Source organism: Podarcis liolepis (genome assembly GCF_965112155.1).
Source record: "Podarcis liolepis genome assembly, chromosome: 9".
Classification (NCBI taxonomy): Eukaryota; Metazoa; Chordata; class Lepidosauria; order Squamata; family Lacertidae; genus Podarcis; species Podarcis liolepis.
In genome coordinates this window covers 52,109,212-52,129,138 of record NC_139564.1, presented here as the reverse complement: position 1 = coordinate 52,129,138, position 19,927 = coordinate 52,109,212, and the positions used below count along the sequence as shown (strand labels likewise).

Below are 19,927 nucleotides of genomic sequence, written 5' to 3'. Positions count from 1 at the left end.
TCAGAAGATTGTGCTTCCTGGTGGGTGACTGAACTTCTTTGTTGATGATCACTGGTGTAGATCAGGAGTGATGAAATCGTATGTGGCCCTTCACATGTTTTTGAAATACAACTCTGACCATCTCTGACCAGTGGCCGTGCCGGCTGGGGCTGATGGGAGTTGGTATCTAATGATATCTGGAGATCCACAAATTTCTATCTTTGGAATAGATGGTCATCTGAGCTGGTCCTTAAGGTAGTGCCTCAAAAGAGCAATGTGGTGTTTATTTTTGTGGGTTTTTTACAGACACCACATACCACGGCTACATGTGCATGGCATACTTTTGAGAGCACCCTTGTGGTGTTGGGCGGGGAAGACACTTAAAAGAGCAATGTTTTCCATTAACAAAGAATATCTACCATGGTAGATTTAGATTAGGAATTGCACAAGGCTTTGCTTCCATATCTTTTCTAATACTAATTTTAATTTCTTTAAACAAATGCTAAAAAAAAATAGAACAGATTAAATTTCATCGGTGCCAAGTGCTGGTCCCTGTCTCCCGCTTTGCCTCCCTCTCACTTCGTTTTCCTTTGTTGACTTGCGGAAGAGCATGTTGCCCAAATCAATAAAACCTTAATTTGGGCACTGCAATGTTTGAAAAAAGAAAAGTTATGGGTTTTTTGTTTTTACATTTAAATGAAGTATTTCGAACAGCTTCCCTCAGTTCTTTTATGTTTATATCTTTACAAAAAGCGGTTTGGGATGGAGTCCAAGATATTTTCAGAATGGTGGCAATATTATCAGCAGCTTGTGCCAAATGCTGTGCATCTGGCTAATTAATTGAGCATTAAAGTGTTGACCAGATGGACTGGCAAGTTTATCCTTGTTTGCTATTAAAATTTATCCCACATTTCACTCTTGTTTGCATAGTAACAACTATAAATATGGTGCATTCCATTTCATGAAAACATTTTACTGGATTTTATAGGAAACAATTAAATGGAGTCTTGCTTTTAAATAGGGCATGTTTTTGTGTGTTTCATCAGACTCTCCTGTCTCGGAATATAGTTCTTTGCATTTTATTTTTCTCCTCTGTGACAAAGGACAGTTTCAGATTGAAATTTTAAAGAGTAGTTTCACAAGGACTTACTACTTCTTCACTCAGAAGCTTAACAGTACATTCCTAAACATATTGACTCAGAAATTAAGCCTACTTTGTTCAATGGAACTTACTCTCAGTTAAGTCTGCATAGCACTGCAATGTTGGGTGGCTTTTTAATCACTGTGTCTGCTGCATTCACATAGGTCTTGCTACACTACCAGTATATATATATATTTGTTAGGACCTGGACATCAAATGCTGTATGAATCAGAGGCCGGTGATAGATCAGGGGTCAGCAAACTTTTTCGGCAGGGGGCGGTCCACTGTCCCTCAGACCTTGTGGGGGGACAGACTATATTTTGAGGGGGGAAAGTGAATGAATTCCTATGCCCCACAAATTACCCAGAAATGCATTTTCAATAAAAGGACACATTCTACTCACGTAAAAACACACTGCTTAGAAGACCGTCCACGGGCCAGATTTAGAAGGCGATTGGGCCACATCCAGCCCACAGGCTTTAGTTTGCCCACTCATGTGATAGATGGTCAAACCAATCTGAAGTGAAGGCCCAAGACAGGTGTTGATCATTATGTGAGCTGCGCACAGGTGGTCTGAAGCGAGCGAGCGAGCTACCACCATTCCTGTGGAGCCTCCTTTTATTGAGACAAATATGCAAGCTAGGCAAATACATTTTTGGGCTGTGACCTTTACACATCTTCCGTCCTGAAATCGTGGGGTGGTACAAAGTTATTTTGGCACCTGTTCCACAGCGTCATTTTCCCCTTGCTCAATGTATGACGAATGGAGACAAACATCTCATGGAAAAGGGTTACAGACAGGACAGTGCTGACTGCTGAGACCGCAAAAGGTCAGACACAGGGGACGATGTTCTAGACAGCCATGACTTGTCTGAGGGGGGTTTTTCCCTGCACCCCAGGGTCACGCGTGCAGGCAGACTGTGGCTGCCTGCTGGTGGGGAAGTGTGCTCCCTCCGGACCCCACTCCCCACTCTGCGATATCCCTACACCAATCAACTTACTCTTTCCAGAATTGTGTAGGAAATACAGATGCAGCTTCTGGCTTGGCCGTGAAACTCTTTGGGTGGTCTTGGACAAGTCAAGTTCTCCCAGCCTACTATTCCTCACAGGATCATTTTGTGGCTAAAATCCTTCTCTGAGAAGGGTGTGGTAAAAATACAATAAAAGCTGATTGACTGTTCTAAACTGGCAATACAGTAGATGAATAAACCAGATGTTCTTTATTTCAAGACAGCTCCATTCGCTTTGATACTAATACTGTACATGTATGTAGTTCTTTTCTCTTTTTGAGAAAAATAGCTCTTCTCAAGCAATTACATTTTGCGGTATTTTATTTGGTCTGCTTAGAAGGCCAAGTTTTATTTATACTGGGGTGAGGAAACTCTACCCATGAGCCACTTCTGGTCCACCAGGATTTCCCATTTGGACAGCCTGGTCATTTAGGGCAAGCCATGTATACAACTAATTTCACTTCGGAAGCATCCTTACATGTGCAGAAGGGTTGGAAAAGTGCAAGAGGCTTGCAAATGCAGTTACTTAGTTACCAAAACATTATTATTTTTTCAGCAGCTTGCAGTGAAGGTTTGTGTCAGGTGCTGTTGCGGTTGCAGTTGCTCGAGAGTACAGTGGTACCTTGGGTTACATATGCTTCAGGTTACAGACTCTAACCCAGAAATAGTGCTTCAGGTTAAGAACTTTGCTTCAGGATGAGAACAGAAATCGTGCTCCGGTGGCGCGGCAGCAGCAGGAGGCCCCATTAGCTAAAGTGGTGCTTCAGGTTAAGAACAGTTTCAGGTTAAGAACAGACCTCCGGAACGAATTAAGTACTTAACCTGAGGTACCACTGTATTTACAGTGAAGAGCCCCAAAGCTCATTTCTGGCTCAATCACTAGCAGAATCCAGGAGTGGTCTTTTTTTGTACCTCCCCCAGCATAAAAGTTTCGTTACCCCCAACCGTTTCCGCCCCTCTCTGTGCCCCAGACTACTGCGCAGGATGGGCGATGGCAAGGGCGTGCTTCCCTCCTCTCCGGCTTGCTCAAGAGCAGTGTTTAGGCTCTCACTAGCATCCTCTAGGGACGCGGGTGGTGCTGTGGGTTAAACCACAGAACCTAGGACTTTCCGATCAGAAGGTCAGCGGTTCGAATCCTCGCAACGGGGTGAGCTCCCATTGCTCGGTCCCTGCTCCTGCCAACATAGCAGTTCCAAAGCACGTCAAACTGCAAGTAGATAAATAGGTACTACTCCGGTGGGAAGGTAAACGGCATTTCCGTGTGCTGTTCTGGTTCACCAGAAGCGGCTTAGTCATGCTGGCCACATGACCTGGAAGCTGTACGCCGGCTCCCTCGGCCAGTAAAGCGAGATGAGCGCTGCAACCCCAGAGTCGGCCATGACTGGACCTGATGGTCAGGTGTCCCTTCGCCTGTATCTTAGCATCCTCTGGTCCTTGCACCTCTTCCCCACTGGGGGTGGGGCTTTCCACCTCCCCGGAAGAGGAACTGCTTCGCAAGACTTTCGTAGGCTCCCTGTAACACAACTGTCCTTCTATTTCTCTCCTCTGTGCCGATGGCAGTTCCCTGACAGTTTGCAAAATAACAAGGTTTGGCTCACAGGGGTGAACAACATTTGCATTACTCTCCCCCCCCCCCCTTTAAATGCCACATTTTTTTCTTTTTACAGCCTGACCTTTGTACAAGCAGTTTTATTTTGTCTGTGTGACATAACGGCATGTTTAAAGTGTGTTTTCTTGCCGTTTCTTCCAGTCTGATGAATTTGCATTTTTGGAGCAACAAAAATGGACTTGAGATAAGCAAGGTTTAAAAAGAATATTTAAGTATTGCCAATGAACATGCACCGAAATGTCTTGAAGATATAAATTCTTCCAACTTTTTAAGGAACCAGAGCTCTGTTTCACTACCTGTTGCTTTAAGCTATGTCAGTCCTGCTACTGACAAGACACATGCTAGAATCCCCCCTCTTATTTTTTTCTGTTTATGCAAATGGGATTTTTTTTGTCGTCAATAGGTAACAGTTGCAGACAGCGGTATACCAGCAAAGTCGACTCTCGCCCGCGTCATTGTGAAGATCTTAGATGAAAATGATAGCAGGCCTCAGTTCTTGCAAAAGTTCTATCAGATCAAATTGCCTGAGCGTGAGAAACCAGAGAGAGAGAGGATTACCAGGAGGGAGCCTATCTATCGTGTAGTAGCTGCAGATAAAGATGAAGGTCCCAATGCAGAAATATCTTACAGCATTGAAGATGGTGATGAGCAAGGCAAATTTTTTATCGACCCAATAACTGGAGTGGTCTCCTCTAAGAAGTACTCTGGAGCTGGGGAATACGACATTCTTACAGTAAGTAATATTTCAGTTTTGACATTCTATCAGTATCTTAAAATGCTTACTATGCAGTCAGAGGACTTGGGAAATCTGATACCGAATTAGATGAGATTTCTTTAAAAGAGTGCAATGCAGGTGTGTTTCTCTTCCATTCGAAATACGGATGAAGACACTTAGTTTGTTTTCAGGAATTAAAATAAGTTAATTGCATTGGCATTCTACCTGCTCATCAGAGATTATAAAAGTTTCCTATGCTGTGTGGATTTGTTAAATTTAAAAAAAGGTCTGAAGTTGCATTTCTGTGGCATTTACATTGGAGAAAGCCCCATTGGACTCAATGGGATTTTTGAGCAGACATGTATAGCATTGTTTTGTAAAGCTCCCTCAGGTTTACAGAACTTAATTTCATGGTTCTTGGCCTCTTGTCACTGAGAGTGCTGTCAACTTTAATTTCTGCATGTCTTTGTTTTGTATGTGATCTGTCCTGGTTTACATGATTTTTTCCAATCTTGTGCTATATTTATTAGATTAAAGCAGTGGATAATGGTCGCCCCCAAAAGTCTTCAACAGCTCGGCTTCATATAGAATGGATCACAAAACCCAGTCCGGCCCCTGAACCGATTTCTTTTGAGGAATCTTTTTTTTCTTTTACTGTCATGGAAAGTGATCCAGTGGCTCACATGATTGGAGTAATAGCTGTGGAGCCTCTTGGCACTCCGCTCTGGTTTGATATTACAGGTAAGACTATTTGATGACGAATGTTCATCGGGAATTATGCGGTGATTATCTAGGCTGTTGTTCATAGATTTGATATGTTCTAATCCCAAAATGAAAATGGCTTCTAAGAAAAATTTAAGCAGGAGTTATTCCTGCGTGTATAAGCTAGCAGTAGCCAAAGTGGTGCTCTCCTGAAGTTGCCCAACTCCAAATACCATCAGCACTAGCCAGAGTGGCCTGTGGTCAGGGATGATGAGATTTGTAGTCCAGCAACTTTTAGGACGCACCACGTCGAATATACCTGCTATAAAGAATATATTATTAACCAGAGGTTTCATTGCAATCAAGTGGCATATATTTTTTATGCTATCTCTGTCTATCTGTCTATCTATCTATCTATCTATCTATCTATCTATCTATCTATCTATCTATGTAATGAAAGGATTGTTTTGCTGTTTAGATTTTTTAACTAGACTTGCGTCTTTCACTGACCAATTGGGGTGGAACTTCAGCATCACACTCAAGTGATGTTTATGTTCATTCAATGCTTGATGGAAAGATCTCTACTCTCCTCTTCCCAGCAAGCTGTTTTGGGGGATCTCCCAACCGCCCTCCAGCAGATTTTGGGATGGGAAGCATTTTGTTGTGCTAGTGGGACTGGTTGCACTGGCCTCCACTAGCACAGCAACTTAATCTGTCCTATGTGTGTATGTATGTATGTGTGTTTATAAACCCCACACAGCCTGTCTTATTACTGCCCTGTTCTACCCACAAAATTTCATTCATGGTGCAAAGGAACCTCCTTCCTTAGTAACATGATTGAATGTGCCATGCCTTTGGGGGGGGGGATGCAGGGCAAGTGTGCATCTGGGGCTGCAGCCACCCCAGCACTACTTCCTTGAAGGTTCAAGTCCTTCTGAATAAGGCAGAATCTGTGGATGGTATAATATGTCAGGGGTGCACTTCTCTGAGTGGATCGTAGCCCAAACAGGTGGGAAAGTCTGTCCAAGGTGAAATACTAGTACAAGGTGTAAGGGGAATGGAGGAAGCAATGCAACTTTCAAGAGTGGATATTAGTTTTTCTTGGGGTGGGGGTGTAGAGGGTGGATAACATGTTGGTGGTACTACCTCACATTAATCAAGATCTCGCGGTTTCTGTTTTAAAATACCTTACTGCACCTTTTCTTAACTATTACTAATCGCATGAATCAGTTTGATTGACATATTTTCTTTCTTCTGTGCTTGCTTTCCATGCTTTCTTTCTTTTTGGCTGTGCCAGGAGACAAGCTTGCTAGTGAAGTTTTTTACATCTTTCAGATGGCTTGTGACCTGAACTGTACAGCAGAAGGTATCTGCTGAGATCACATAATTTATTATCAGATTATGAGATCTAAAGTGAAATCGCACTAATTTATAATAGTATCTAATAAATCTTGAGCAGTTCGTGTTTCCTTCTTCTTTCCAGATTCTCTCTGCTCCCCTTCCCCCCCTCTTTTGGTTTTGTTAGTGTTGCTTGTCACCACATTTCAGCCAAAGCACCACTTTGAAATGCTAGTATAGATACTTTTGATCTTTCAAGAGCACCCAGACTGATGAGAGCGGTGGATGCAAAATAGCTTGATAGAACAACATTGTTAGGGCATTTCTAGACATGGCTAGATTTGCAAGCTAAACAGGCTAAACAGGCCAAATTGGTTTAAAGCTGGTAAACAAAAAGGTCTTTGCCCATCCCTGAAAAGGCAGGATCTGGGCTGGTCATGCCTCTCTGGTGAGAGAGTTCCAGTGCAGATGTTGGCAATCATCTGTACTGTTGCCCATAGGATACCAAGCCAAATTCAAGGTTCTTATGTTGATATTCAAAGCCCTGAGTGCTGATAATGCTTTCCTATCTTACTTCGGCTAAAAGTCAATTATTTAGTGTTGTCAGTCCCTTACTGTAGAACCCTCTTCCAGCAGATATTTGGCAAGCATCTTCACCTTTGACTTTCACGCATCTCTTGAAGCCTTTTTTCCTGCTGACAGGCACTTTCAGTTGCTTAATGATTATTTTAACAATCATTTAAATGATTGTTTGGTGTTGTTTTTAAATGCTTTTTTTTTACTTTGCTGTACACTGCCCTGATGTTTTGTTAGAGGACATTATGCAAATAAATTAATAATAAAAAATATTCCCTGTACTGGGAGCTGCTAGTCCATATTATTTAAAAGGATTTTAGCAGGTGGCACGAGGACTGTACAAACACACCTTTGTGGTAGTTCTGTGCTTTAGAAACTACTTTTTGTACCACTTTCTTTGAGGTATCACTGCATCAGTTGTGGGGGAAGCTGCCATTTTCATTCAGCATAAGGCTTTCTGTCCCAAGGCAGATAGATGTCCATGGCTGGTATTCTGCCTTCAAGCATCACCTCCAGTAAAATATATTGCACCAACAGCTCACGTAAAATTTGTGGTGTTCTGCCCTACTCCATTTTAATGTGATCGAAGATTCTTTTGAGGCAATTAGAGGCTGTAGCCTGCCTTTAGATACCCACAATAATTGTCAGAAATAAAGCAGTGTTTATGGGGTGCTGCCCGGCCCATCAGTCTGGGTGATTTGTCTGAAAGGCAGAACCAATCTCCGAAATTCCGCTGGTTTTCTAATTTGTTGGAATAAAGATGTAATCGTAAACATGCTGACTTGGAGTGAGTACCATTTAAATCTATGGGGCTTATTTCCAAGTAAGTATACTGGTGATTGGATGGCATTTACAGTGGTGCTGTGCAGAAATGTTCCTTGAGTCCAAAAATAATTGGAATTCATAATTACAGAAGGCAAAACGGTTTTTATCTTTAAAAACAAAAACAAAAAAACACTGTGGTTTATAACCTTGCTTTTCAAAAAGAACAGGAAAGAACACTTGCACCACGTAATTAGGACAAATGTTTTTGCCATGGAGAGTATTGGGGCTGACAAACAATGGGAAGTAATTTATACTTTTCAAATCGTTTGTCTAAAACTTGAATCCGGTAGAAGTTAATGACTGGCATTTATCATGGCTAACTCCATTTGGTTTTAAAGGGTCATTGTGTTGCAGAGAGGCAGTCTGCTCACAAATAATAGTATTACTATTATTACTGTAATCACTTAAATGTTTGGGCGATTGGCTGTGTTTATTGAGCTATATTTCAGTTTCATTTTTCAAAGGGCATTTAGAAGTTTTATAAAGGAATAAAATAAATCCATCACTGGAAAAGGGGTTAGGGTGTTTTGTTTTGTTTTAAAACCATTGTGCTATTTTCACTTTTTCAGCCTTTAATTCAGTGTTTTCCTAAAGCTTTTCTTCCAGTGCCCAAGAACAGGCTGCTCTATTGGGGCAGAATCCACCGAGCACTGCTCTTGTGTAAATTCAATAGCACACTGTGGTAGTAGTGCTGAGTGGATTGCACCCATGGTAAGCATGCCTGAGATTCTGATACACACCCCAAGTTTTTGGTTTAAACAATAAAACACAGTTTTAAGATACCATATCATATATTATTCAGTGACTAGTTCCTTCAAGTGAAATAATATTTGCTCTTTCTGGGCACGTATTGTAAATCCCCACGTGGCTAGTCACCTTTGACAAGTAAGAATCACCTTCAGGCTATCAGGGAAGAAAGATTTGCAAAACTTGGTTCTTTTTCTTTTACAAATACCTTTTCTTTCACAAATATGCAGGCTAGTAAGCTTTCGCAGGGATAGTAACATTTGTGGGCTAATTCACATGGCTGTTTTAGGAGAACATTCATCTATTTAAAGCAAAGATATCAGGATTTGAAAGATATACCTCTGGAAACAGAGTCTTTGCCATGAGTCAAATAAATAGGGAGTACAGTGGTACCTCGGGTTAAGTACTTAATTCGTTCCGGAGGTCTGTTCTTAACCTGAAACTGTTCTTAACCTGAAGCACCAATTTAGCTAATGGGGCCTGCTGCTGCTGCCATGCCACTGGAGCACGATTTCTGTTTTCATCCTGAAGCAAAGTTCTTAAACTGAGGTACTATTTCTAGGTTAGTGGAGTCTGTAACCTGTAGCGTATGTAACCTGAAGTGTATGTAACCCGAGATTCCACTGTACTGTAGCAAGCATCAAGCTTTTTGGCCCTAGTGGCCGACTGCTGTATTACAACTAGGTTACAAATACAACACGCAGCCTCCGCTATTTCAGAACTGATTTTGTTTTAAGCATCATAGCAAAGTATGTTTTCGTGAAGCGATACATCAAAGCAGCGTTTTATGAACTTCTGTCTCATGCAATTTCTTGGAGCAGGTGGCAACTATGACAGCCGCTTTGATGTGGACAAGGGCACTGGAACCATCGTTGTCGCTAAACCTCTTGATGCAGAACAGAAATCAAATTACAATCTGACAGTAGAAGCAACAGATGGAACTAGGACTATTGGCACTCAGGTAATGGAATTTCTAATGAAGTGTTTATTGAAAGAAGAATTTGTAACCATTTCTTGCCGCGGCTTCTCTCCCTCCCTCCCTCCACTCCCTTGGGCAGAATTACCTCTTGCATAAATAAGGAGGACTTTGTGTGAAAAAGAAGTTTCTAGTACCAAGAGAGCACAATAGCCCAATGTTGGACAGCCAAAGGGGAAAAGTTATGTGTAAGCAGATAAGTGTGCCTCGAATTAACAGCTTTTAAGTCATAGAATGTTCTGGTATTCGAAGAAAAAATGAGAAACAGAAGCCAGGCATTCACAAAAAAAAGAGAAAAGGATTGACAGTTGAAAACATCACGGTCATCTTCATCACTCAGAAACAAATCCAAAACCAGCCGAAATCGGATAAGCTGTAAAGTGAAATTGGTTTATGTTGGAGCTATTGTTAACAGTGAAACAATCTCACAAAAGTTGGCAGAAGTGTCTTTTTTTAATATAATTATCTCCCCCCCTTTTTCCCATATATAGAGAGTTACATTTTTACTCAACAATTATATTCCAGTTCAGCAAAACTAGTGACTTCCCTCTCACCCAGCACCAATGTTTATAACCCAAATTGCACAAAATTGTGTTTTAAGGTTCCGCCTTATCTAATTTCATCTTCTCTAACAGATTTCTTAATATATTCTGTTGTTTTCTTACACTTCAAACCAGGCTGTGGTCTTCACATATGGGAAATAACTTTTTTATATAGACCAGAAAAGGTTTTCAGTCGTCTGTAAAAGATACTAAATTTGTATGTTTCATCAGTGCCATCAATTTTGCCATCTCTGCATATTCCAATATTTTCATCAACCATTCTTCCATTGAGAGTGTCCTCTCCCTCCTTCCATTTCTGTGCATTTAGAATCCTTGCCCCTGTAGTCACATACATAAGTAGCATTAAGGCTTTCTTTGGGATTTTGCTGTCTAGTATCCCCAGTAGGATATTTTCATTCTTGAAAATAAAAATGTCACTATATAGTAGCATTGCTTGGTTTGCTACCAAGTGTTTACCCAATGGTTAGGTGTTGCCAGTCAGATTTCCCGGATGACTGTACCAGTATAATGTATGTGCTTACAAATGAGTTTTCCACAATGGCACAGTGTGTTTTAGGTGTATCGTCAAACTTTTAACACTTCTACTTTAGTGATATCAACTTCAGGCCAACTTCAGCTCTGTTTAGGGAAGCTTTTAATCTTTTAAAGTTTAATAGATTATTGTATTTTAATATTCTGTTGGAAGCCACCCAGAGTGGCTTGGGAAACCCAGCCAGATGGGCGGGGTATAAATTATTATTATTATTATTATTATTATTATTATTATTATTATTATTATTATTTTCTTTCTTAATTGATAAAATTACCTTCTGAAAGTGCCTTTCTTCTTTGAAAAGATGGCTCTGCATATTACATCTCCTGAATGGAACTATCGATGTGATGATGCTCAGTTTAGATGGCTTTAAAAGGGAGTTAGACAAACTGATGGATGGTAATACTAGAGTCCTGATGACCACAGAGTCCACAAACAGAGGCAACATACCTCTATATACCAGTTGCTGTTAAACAATAGTGGTAGACTTTCTTCCTTAATTAGAATTTAAGCTGACTGTGGATAGATTTGACTTCTTATCCAAACAGCTGCTTTAGACATATTGTTTCTACTGCTGAAGTTAAAAATCATTCAGCATATCATCTGGGAAATGACAGAAGAATAGTTTGCTAATACAGTGGTACCCCGCAAGACGAACGCCTCGCGAGACGAAAAACTTGCAAAACGAAAGGTTTTTTCATTTTCGAGTTGCCTCGCAAGACGAATTTCCCTATGGGCTTGCTTCGCAAAACGAAGCTTGCCCCGGGGACAGCGGGTCTTCTCTTTTGAAGCAAGGGGCTGGGGGGAGATAGCGATCTCCCTGCAGCCCCTTGCTGCAAAAGACGTCCGGGGGAAGCGGGGAAGCGAAGCGCTTCGCTTCCCGCTTCCCCCGGACCTCTTCTGAAGCAAGGGGCTGGGGGGAGATAGCGATCTCCCTGCAGCCCCTTGCAGCAAAAGACGTCGGGGGAAGCGGGGAAGCGAAGCGCTTCGCTTCCCGCTTCCCCCGGACCTCTTCTGAAGCAAGGGGCTGCAGGGAGATCGCTATCTCCCTGCAGCCCCTTGCAGCAAAAGACGTCGGGGGAAGCGGGGAAGCGAAGCGCTTCGCTTCCCACTTCCCCCGGACCTCTTCTGAAGCAAGGGGCTGGGGGGAGATAGCGATCTCCCTGCAGCCCCTTGCAGCAAAAGACGTCGGGGGAAGCGGGGAAGCGAAGCGCTTCGCTTCCCGCTTCCCCCGGACCTCTTCTGAAGCAAGGGGCTGCAGGGAGATCGCTATCTCCCTGCAGCCCCTTGCAGCAAAAGACGTCGGGGGAAGCGGGGAAGCGAAGCGCTTCGCTTCCCGCTTCCCCCGGACCTCTTCTGAAGCAAGGGGCTGGGGGGAGATAGCGATCTCCCTGCAGCCCCTTGCAGCAAAAGACGTCGGGGGAAGCGGGGAAGCGAAGCGCTTCGCTTCCCGCTTCCCCCGGACCTCTTCTGAAGCAAGGGGCTGCAGGGAGATCGCTATCTCCCTGCAGCCCCTTGCAGCAAAAGACGTCGGGGGAAGCGGGGAAGCGAAGCGCTTCGCTTCCCGCTTCCCCTGGACCCCTTCTGAAGCAAGGGGCTGGGGGGAGATAGCGATCTCCCTGCAGCCCCTTGCTGCAAAAGACGTCGGGGGAAGCGGGGAAGCGAAGCGCTTCGCTTCCCGCTTCCCCCGGACCTCTTCTGAAGCAAGGGGCTGCAGGGAGATCGCTATCTCCCTGCAGCCCCTTGCAGCAAAAGACGTCGGGGGAAGCGGGGAAGCGAAGCGCTTCGCTTCCCGCTTCCCCCGGACCTCTTCTGAAGCAAGGGGCTGCAGGGAGATCGCTATCTCCCTGCAGCCCCTTGCAGCAAAAGACGTCGGGGGAAGCGGGGAAGCGAAGCGCTTCGCTTCCCGCTTCCCCCGGACCTCTTCTGAAGCAAGGGGCTGGGGGGAGATAGCGATCTCCCTGCAGCCCCTTGCAGCAAAAGACGTCGGGGGAAGCGGGGAAGCGAAGCGCTTCGCTTCCACGCTTCCCCCGACGTCTTTTGCTGCAAGGGGCTGCAGGGAGATCGCTTCTCCCGGTGCTCCGAAGCCGGGCGGGGGGCAGGGGACACCTCCCGCCGCAGCGGGGACACCTTTTGAAGGCAGGCGGGGGGGGGGAGCAAAGACTTTGGCCCCCCGCCCGCCTTCAGAAGAGGTCCAGGACCTCTTCTGAAGGCTGGCGGGGGGCAAAAGTCTTTGTCCCCCCTGCCTGCCTTCCCAGGGGCTTTTAAATCGCTCCGGACAGCGGAGAAGTCCTTCGCTGTCGGGGCGATTTTAAAATGCCGCCCGCCAGCATTTTAAGATCGCCCGGACAGCGGAGAAGTCCTCCGCTGTCCCGGGTTTTTTTAAAATGCTGGGGGTGGGAAGAAAAGCCCTTGTCGTCCCCCCCCCAGCCTTCAGAAGAGGTCGGGGGACAGACTGTCCCCGGACCTGGTCTGAAGGCGGTTTCCCTAGGAACGCATTAATTGATTTTCAATGCATTCCTATGGGAAACCGTGCATCGCAAGACGAAAAAACCGCAAGACGAAGAGAATTGCGGAACGAATTAATTTCGTCTTGCGAGGCACCACTGTACTGGAAATGGTAAATGTGCTGCATTTTCTTTTTAATGTGAATTAGCGCTCCTGCTTTTTGTTTGTTTTCTGCCTTTCAAAATGCACAGAATGTTTTTCAGCTGTTTCCTATTATCTCTCTTCTCATCTTTTAGCAGACAAAGTGAGAGGTGGTGGTTGTAGCTTTTGCGGGACCAGTACAGAAGCTCATTTTTATCAGAATTTCCCTGTTCCATACTTGAGGGGATTAGCTTGAACTATGGCTGCTAGAATTTCACATTTCTGTGCTCCTCTAACAGAAGGACAAGCAACAATGCTTCTGAAATGAACAGGGGTTGCTTGGGGGTTTAGTCTAGACACATCTCCTCTTGAAGCTTAGCTTCCCTGACTTTCACACTACTTCTCTTAATAAAAGTCCATTAAAAAAACCAAACTAATAAAAGTAGAATTAGTCTTTGTGTTGTAATCTCATGTGTTTCAAACTATTATTTTACCATATTAGTGCACTATTCGTTTGTCATTTTAGTTCCTTGATGAGAGGTGTGCTATTTCTTTTAACAGTACCAAGGTGTAAATTTCAACCATACCCTTGCTGAAATTCAATATAATAATAGTAGTTTAAATAAATACTTACAACTCACTCTTCTATTTAAAGTACCCAGAACAGCTTACTAAAATAAGAATGTTTTAACAGTTGATCCACTGAATTTTGTAAGAACAGATAATTGTTAGAAAACTGCATTGAGATGAATTACAAAGTTTTATGCAGAGAACATGCTAAAATGCATTTAAATGCAGCACACTGCCTTGGATTGTTCAGGTTATAAAATATTTGGCTTGGTATTTGAAATACTGTACAATAAACAGTTTAACGAGTCATTGATTAACAGCGATTTATTCCCACATGCTGTTTCAGTTTTACTAGTGAAAGTGCATGTTATCATATTGCCTGTGTAAAAATAGTAAACTAACTATACTGGCCTCCTTATGGGAAAAGGAACCTATTGAGTATGCCTTCTAAATGGGAAGGCTGTGATTGGCTTTGGTCCATGAGCATCTGTGAAACATTTGACTCAGTAAAATTATTTAGATAGATTTTGGGGGGGGAATTACTGAGGCTGTAAGCAACGTTGCTGTTGGGTCTAAATGCAGCTAAATGCATGATGTACAGCTAAATGCATGATGTACAGATAAAATTCAGAGTGTTCAGTTATACTCTTGTCGGTGTAAAAGTTGACAGAGGAAGAAAAGAGAGATTGGGGGCAAGGCATCATGTGCCTTCAAAACATGAATGCTTTTTAACCTGATTTTAAATGAAAAGTATTATTCATTAGAAATGGGACATAATATTCTTAATTAATTCATATTAATTAAAAGGTTTGGTGGCCCTGTCTACCAGCTGTAGTTATTGGCTTTTCAGTACTATAACAGATACTTGTTGCTGCCATCTATGCCCTTCCTCTCCCTTCATACTTAAGTTCTGCATTCTGCAAAATGAATGCTTTTATTATGCATTAGCACTGAAGATAGGCTGTTGTTGCACCTTCTGCCTTACACATTCTGCTTTCAGTTTCCAAATTGCAGCTTTATTGAAAACACTAAGATTTTATTCTTGACCTCTGGATCATAAATTGCAGTTTTAATTATCAGCACACGAATGTATGTAAGTGCAGCTGAAACATGAGTGGACAAGCATTTTTCAGGAAAGAGTCTGAGAAGGGCTCAAATACATAATGGATACCCACTTTTATATCATACCTTTATGCATCCCATACTGGAGCATCTGTTTGTTCTAATTCAGTAGCCTCTGTGGAGGAAATTTCGCTCTGACGCCTTATGCAAGATTTGGTAGTTGCATGAAGGATTTCTGAGGAGGCAGCTTTTAAAGGGCCACTTCTCCCCATATAATTCTTCCCACCCAGCAAATGGGGGCTTTGTCTTGTCCCACCACTGTCTGAGATACAGTTGGGTGGTGGTTATGGGGATTGTCGTTCCTAACCTTCTGTTTACTGGTTTTTCAACCTTTGTTGAAAACGTGCTTTTCCCCCAAAGCAAGCTTCTAGCTTGCCTTTTGTTTTGACTTTTCTTTGTTCCCACCAGAATATGGTCTCTTCACTTTTGAACTGTTATTGAAAAAAAATGTGTTGGACTTGTACAGTACGACTGCAATGAAAATAGATATAATAATGGCAGGATGAAGGCCGTTCTCATTGCACTCGTCTGTATTTCTGTGACAGCCGTGAAAACCAAATGCCAGTGTTCTCTGATCTTTGGGCACTCCCACCGTATGTGTGTGAGTGAACCACACATCCAGCCCCTCTTCCAGCATGACAGTGACTGCAATTCTGCAAGAATTGATCAAGGTCTGCTAAAACAAAAATCCTTTTCAGGTGTCCTGGGGAATTGAGTTCCTCAATTTGGGTGTGACAACTGAGATGACTCTTCCATCCCTCCACTCACCCAAGAGCACGCAAATGGACCTTTGTTCAATGGATTGGCGGGGGGGGGGGAGCAACATACAGGAGGTGCTCCCAGCTGCTTGCTCTAAGACAGGGGTCAGCAACCTAAGGCCCATGGGCCACAAGCAGCCCACAGGGGTCGTTTAACCTGCCTGTGAGCCGCCCCCGGGCTGAGCCGCCCACTCGGCGAGTCCCCGCGCATTGCGCTAAACCTGCACAGTGTGGGGACTCACTTCCACAGTGCCAGAAATCGCGTCTGCACAGACACAGACACCAGAAATCGTGGGTGCACGCATGATCTGGCCCACAGAGGGATTTCCACTGGAGTGAACCAGCCCAGGTAAACCTTGCCGACCCCTGCGCTAAGATTTACAAAACTGCTATTAGAGGAAGGCATTGGGTCTTCTAATGCAAACACGCTGGTTCTCCTTAATGGCTCACAGGACAGTATGAATTTGAATTCATCTGATTTTGCTCAGCTTGTATACTTTGGCTTTAAGTGTTCATTTATGCGCATGGGGTTCATAACTTTAAACCATTTTGTAAATTGCTGGTGTCTAGATTGACATTGTTATTCTCTTACTTACATTGCCCCATTTTATGCCATTCTTTTCTGGAATTCCTGGCCAAGATTGGTTTTAGGGTCCACATTTCTTTTATTGTACTTGTGTGATGAAAAACTGAAGCAAAAATCTGATACATTCTCTTAGCGTTGTCATTGTTGCGCTTGACTGCTCCTTTTATTCTTCATTAATAGCTCCGAGTGCTCTGTCAGTTCAGATGTATTTAGAATATGTCATTTTGCTTCTTAGTTGGTTGTGTTTGTGTTGCTAAATGACAACTGCCTATTTCTACTTTTGGAGTTGTTTTTTTAAATACAGTATGCTTTGTTCAAGCAGCAGAGAGCCTCATGGCACCTTAAAGTTTAAACAAATTTATCATGGCAAGATTATGAAATTTTCTGTTTCTGTTTGGAAAGTTTCTGTTTGGAACATTCTGTTTTCCTAATTGATTTAGCTTTTCATTTTCTTAACAAAATCTTTTTGTGTTAAAAAAAAATTACTTAGGTGATTTGTTGTTGATTCCAATTGCAACTAAATAGTTTTATTTTAACTAGTTTCTTAATAGTTTTAACAATGTACTTAAAGTGCAATCTACTTAAGTGCAAAGGCACTTGTAGCCCAAATATGTTTTTATTATGTGCCTTTAAATTGTTCTGCTATACTTGTATTGTAATAAATTTAAAAGGTTATTATGTTAGTGTTTTCAAAATATTTTTGTGTGTTTGGATTCTTATGTTTTGAAAAGAATTTGTATTAGACTGTTTATTGTGATAGTGTATTGATGGGTATGTTGACTGTTGTATTGCTGTTGGCTTGTGTGCTGCTGTGGGCATATTTATGTGGAAAAGCAGCATACAAATTGAAATAATAATAATAATTTCAATTCCATGTACTAGAGCTCTGGGTTGAAAAAACCAACCAACTAGTTTTGTCTATTGACAGATAATTAAGCTTGTTTAGGGAGGAATCACTACCCCAGTGCTACATGGCAAAACTCGTTTTTAAGTGATTGGCATTTCTGAAGCAGTGTGTGATGTGGAATGAAGGTCTTCTGTTGAAAGAGGAGAAGGCAAGCAATGTGCTAGGCTTTATAAGGCTCTGATCCCAGCTAATATTTTGTTCTAAACAACTTCTGCTTTGTATTTCATTTCTGCTTTGTATTTCGTTTCTACATGATTATGTATTTGACATAGTCAACCCCAACTCACAAAAGCTGCAGCGAATTGACGCAGCTATTCTTCTCTAAATTATGTGTGATGGCCCCTAATCTTCACATCGTGTTTTGTTTTTGTATTTTAGGAGAACTGTTGCGTTTCCCTGAAGTTTATGCACATGGCGTTCTGATCACACACCCTTTTCATCCTTAATTTACCTTTGTGCCATTACAGGTGTACATTCAGGTAATAGACACAAATGATCACAGGCCTGAGTTTTCTACATTAGAATACCAAGTCATTATTCCAGAGGACACAGTGCCAGAGACGGAAATTTTGCAAGTCAGTGCTTCAGACAGGGACGAAAAGAATAAGCTAATTTTTACTATGCAAAATAGTGTGGACCCCATCAGCCTTAAGAAATTTCGCCTGGATCCTGCAACTGGCTCTCTCTACACTTCTGAAAGATTGGATCATGAGGTCATTCATCAACACATTCTCACAGTGATGGTAAGGAACCATTCCACTTATTCTTTAGCAGATACAGGATCTTCTTTTTCACTGTAATGGAGTAGGCATAAGCAGATACTTTTCAGAGCTGCTAGAATGGTGGAAAGACTGAATTGTATCTTACTCTCACCGGCATACCTTACAGGGTCCTTGTGCAGATTACTGAGACAAAACATTAAGTGATTTGCACACTCTGAAGTGCTGTGTAAATGCAAAGCGTTGGTATTATTACAGATGAGCTCAAGCCCATCTGTACTTCACCTTCACAATTCATTGGGAATTTTTTTGAATGAGTTTCTTCTGTTAACATTTTCATCCCCAAGGAAGAGGAGAGACACAGCAAAGAGGAAGAAATATTTCTTCCTTTTGCTCTCCTTCCACACCTCCTCCTTCATCCCCAGCCACATTTTTTGTCCAGTCCAACTGAGAAGATCAACAGAAAGAAGTACAAGTGTGACTTGCTGGATCAGAAATTGTAGGTCGGTGCTAGATGCACCTCTAGGTGCAGATTCCCACTCCCGTTTTGGCCTAATTGAATAGGCTACATAGTACACTGTTATTTCCTGCTCATGTTGATTGGCAGCAGGCATGCACATCCTGAGTCCCTGCTGAATATTGGGTGGCTGAAGTACCTCCCTGCCTTAAAATGCAGGATTTTCCTGTATATTTGAGGACCCTCTTTCTGTAGCCTTGGCCCTCACTTCATCTGGTGCCCTGCTTACATATATATGAACGTCCACTTAACAAATACAGTGGTACCTCGGGTTACATACGCTTCAGGTTACATACACTTCAGGTTACAGACTCCGCTAACCCAGAAATAGTACCTTGGGTTAAGAACTTTGTTTCAGGATGAGAAGAGAAATCATGCTCCGGTGGCGCGGCAGCAGCAGGAGGCCCCGTTAGTTAAAGCAGTGCTTCAGGTTATGAACAGTTTCAGGTTAAGAACGGACCTCCGAAACAAATTAAGTACTTAACCCGAGGTACCACTGTAAGTGAAATGGTAATATTTAATTCCAAGTTCTGAGATTATTTGTGCCGAACCAAAATCATATTGTAGGATTTTTGCACAATGGCATAAAATATAAATATTTGCTCCATTATGATGCCATGTACTTCTACAGAACAGAACAGAATGGTGCCCTTAAGTGATTGATAGTTCTCATCAATTGTAACAAGTGTCATATAACTGAATAAACTTATGCACGAGCTGCTAGTAACGCTGTAATTATTTTAGGTGCGGGACCAAGACGTTCCTGTCAAGCGCAACTTTGCTAGAATCATCATCAACGTTAGTGACACAAACGACCATGCGCCATGGTTCACCAGTTCTTCCTATGAAGGGAGAGTATATGAATCAGCAGCTGTTGGATCTGTAATTCTCCATGTAACAGCACTGGACAAGGATAAAGGGGAAAATGCGGAAATTGTGTACTCCATAGAATCAGGTATGCTGCAATACATTCAATAACTTGCTACGATGAAAAGATTTTAGATTTAAAGCTGCAAAGTAGAGGTATATTCCCACTGCTTTCCCAACACTGTTTGATCTAAACTTAATCCAGCAGCAAGTTAGCCATATTAAAGGATGTATTTCAGCCAGTCACTACTGGTATATATTGATGCACTATTCCCTTTATCAGCATGGCATTTGTCCGCTGTATCCTCCCTCAGAGGTGCAGTCTAATCCCTGACCATTGACAGGCTGCCTGGGACTTCTGGAAGTTGGAGTTCCAAAACACCTGGAAGGCCACAGGTTCCTGACTGCTGTTTTAAAGGAATGTGTGTGGTGGACCACTCTGAAGAGAAAGTTCCAGATTTCAAGCACCACCTCTGGAAAAAAATAACCAATTTCTACTGTCTGATTGCATTCCTGGGGTGGTGGAATTTGCCTCTCCAGATATTGTAGGACACCATATCTCATCAGCCCCAGTCAGCA

At 42.6% G+C, this 19,927-nt stretch overlaps 1 protein-coding gene across 9 annotated transcripts in view; it reads left to right on the top strand.

Annotated features, from left to right (window-relative positions):
- Positions 1-19,927, top strand: part of FAT1 (FAT atypical cadherin 1) — a 122,153-nt gene that overhangs the window by 59,976 nt on the left and 42,250 nt on the right. For all 9 annotated transcript variants that reach the window (XR_014515794.1, XM_083459492.1, XM_083459490.1 and 6 more), the window contains 5 exons: positions 4,143-4,472; positions 4,985-5,195; positions 9,464-9,603; positions 17,713-17,988; positions 19,226-19,436. Coding sequence is in view for 8 of the 9 variants with exons in the window: in XM_083459492.1 (XP_083315618.1) it covers positions 4,143-4,472; positions 4,985-5,195; positions 9,464-9,603; positions 17,713-17,988; positions 19,226-19,436 (1,168 nt within the window). In the remaining variant the exon portion in view is untranslated. The remainder of the gene's footprint in view (positions 1-4,142; positions 4,473-4,984; positions 5,196-9,463; positions 9,604-17,712; positions 17,989-19,225; positions 19,437-19,927) is intronic.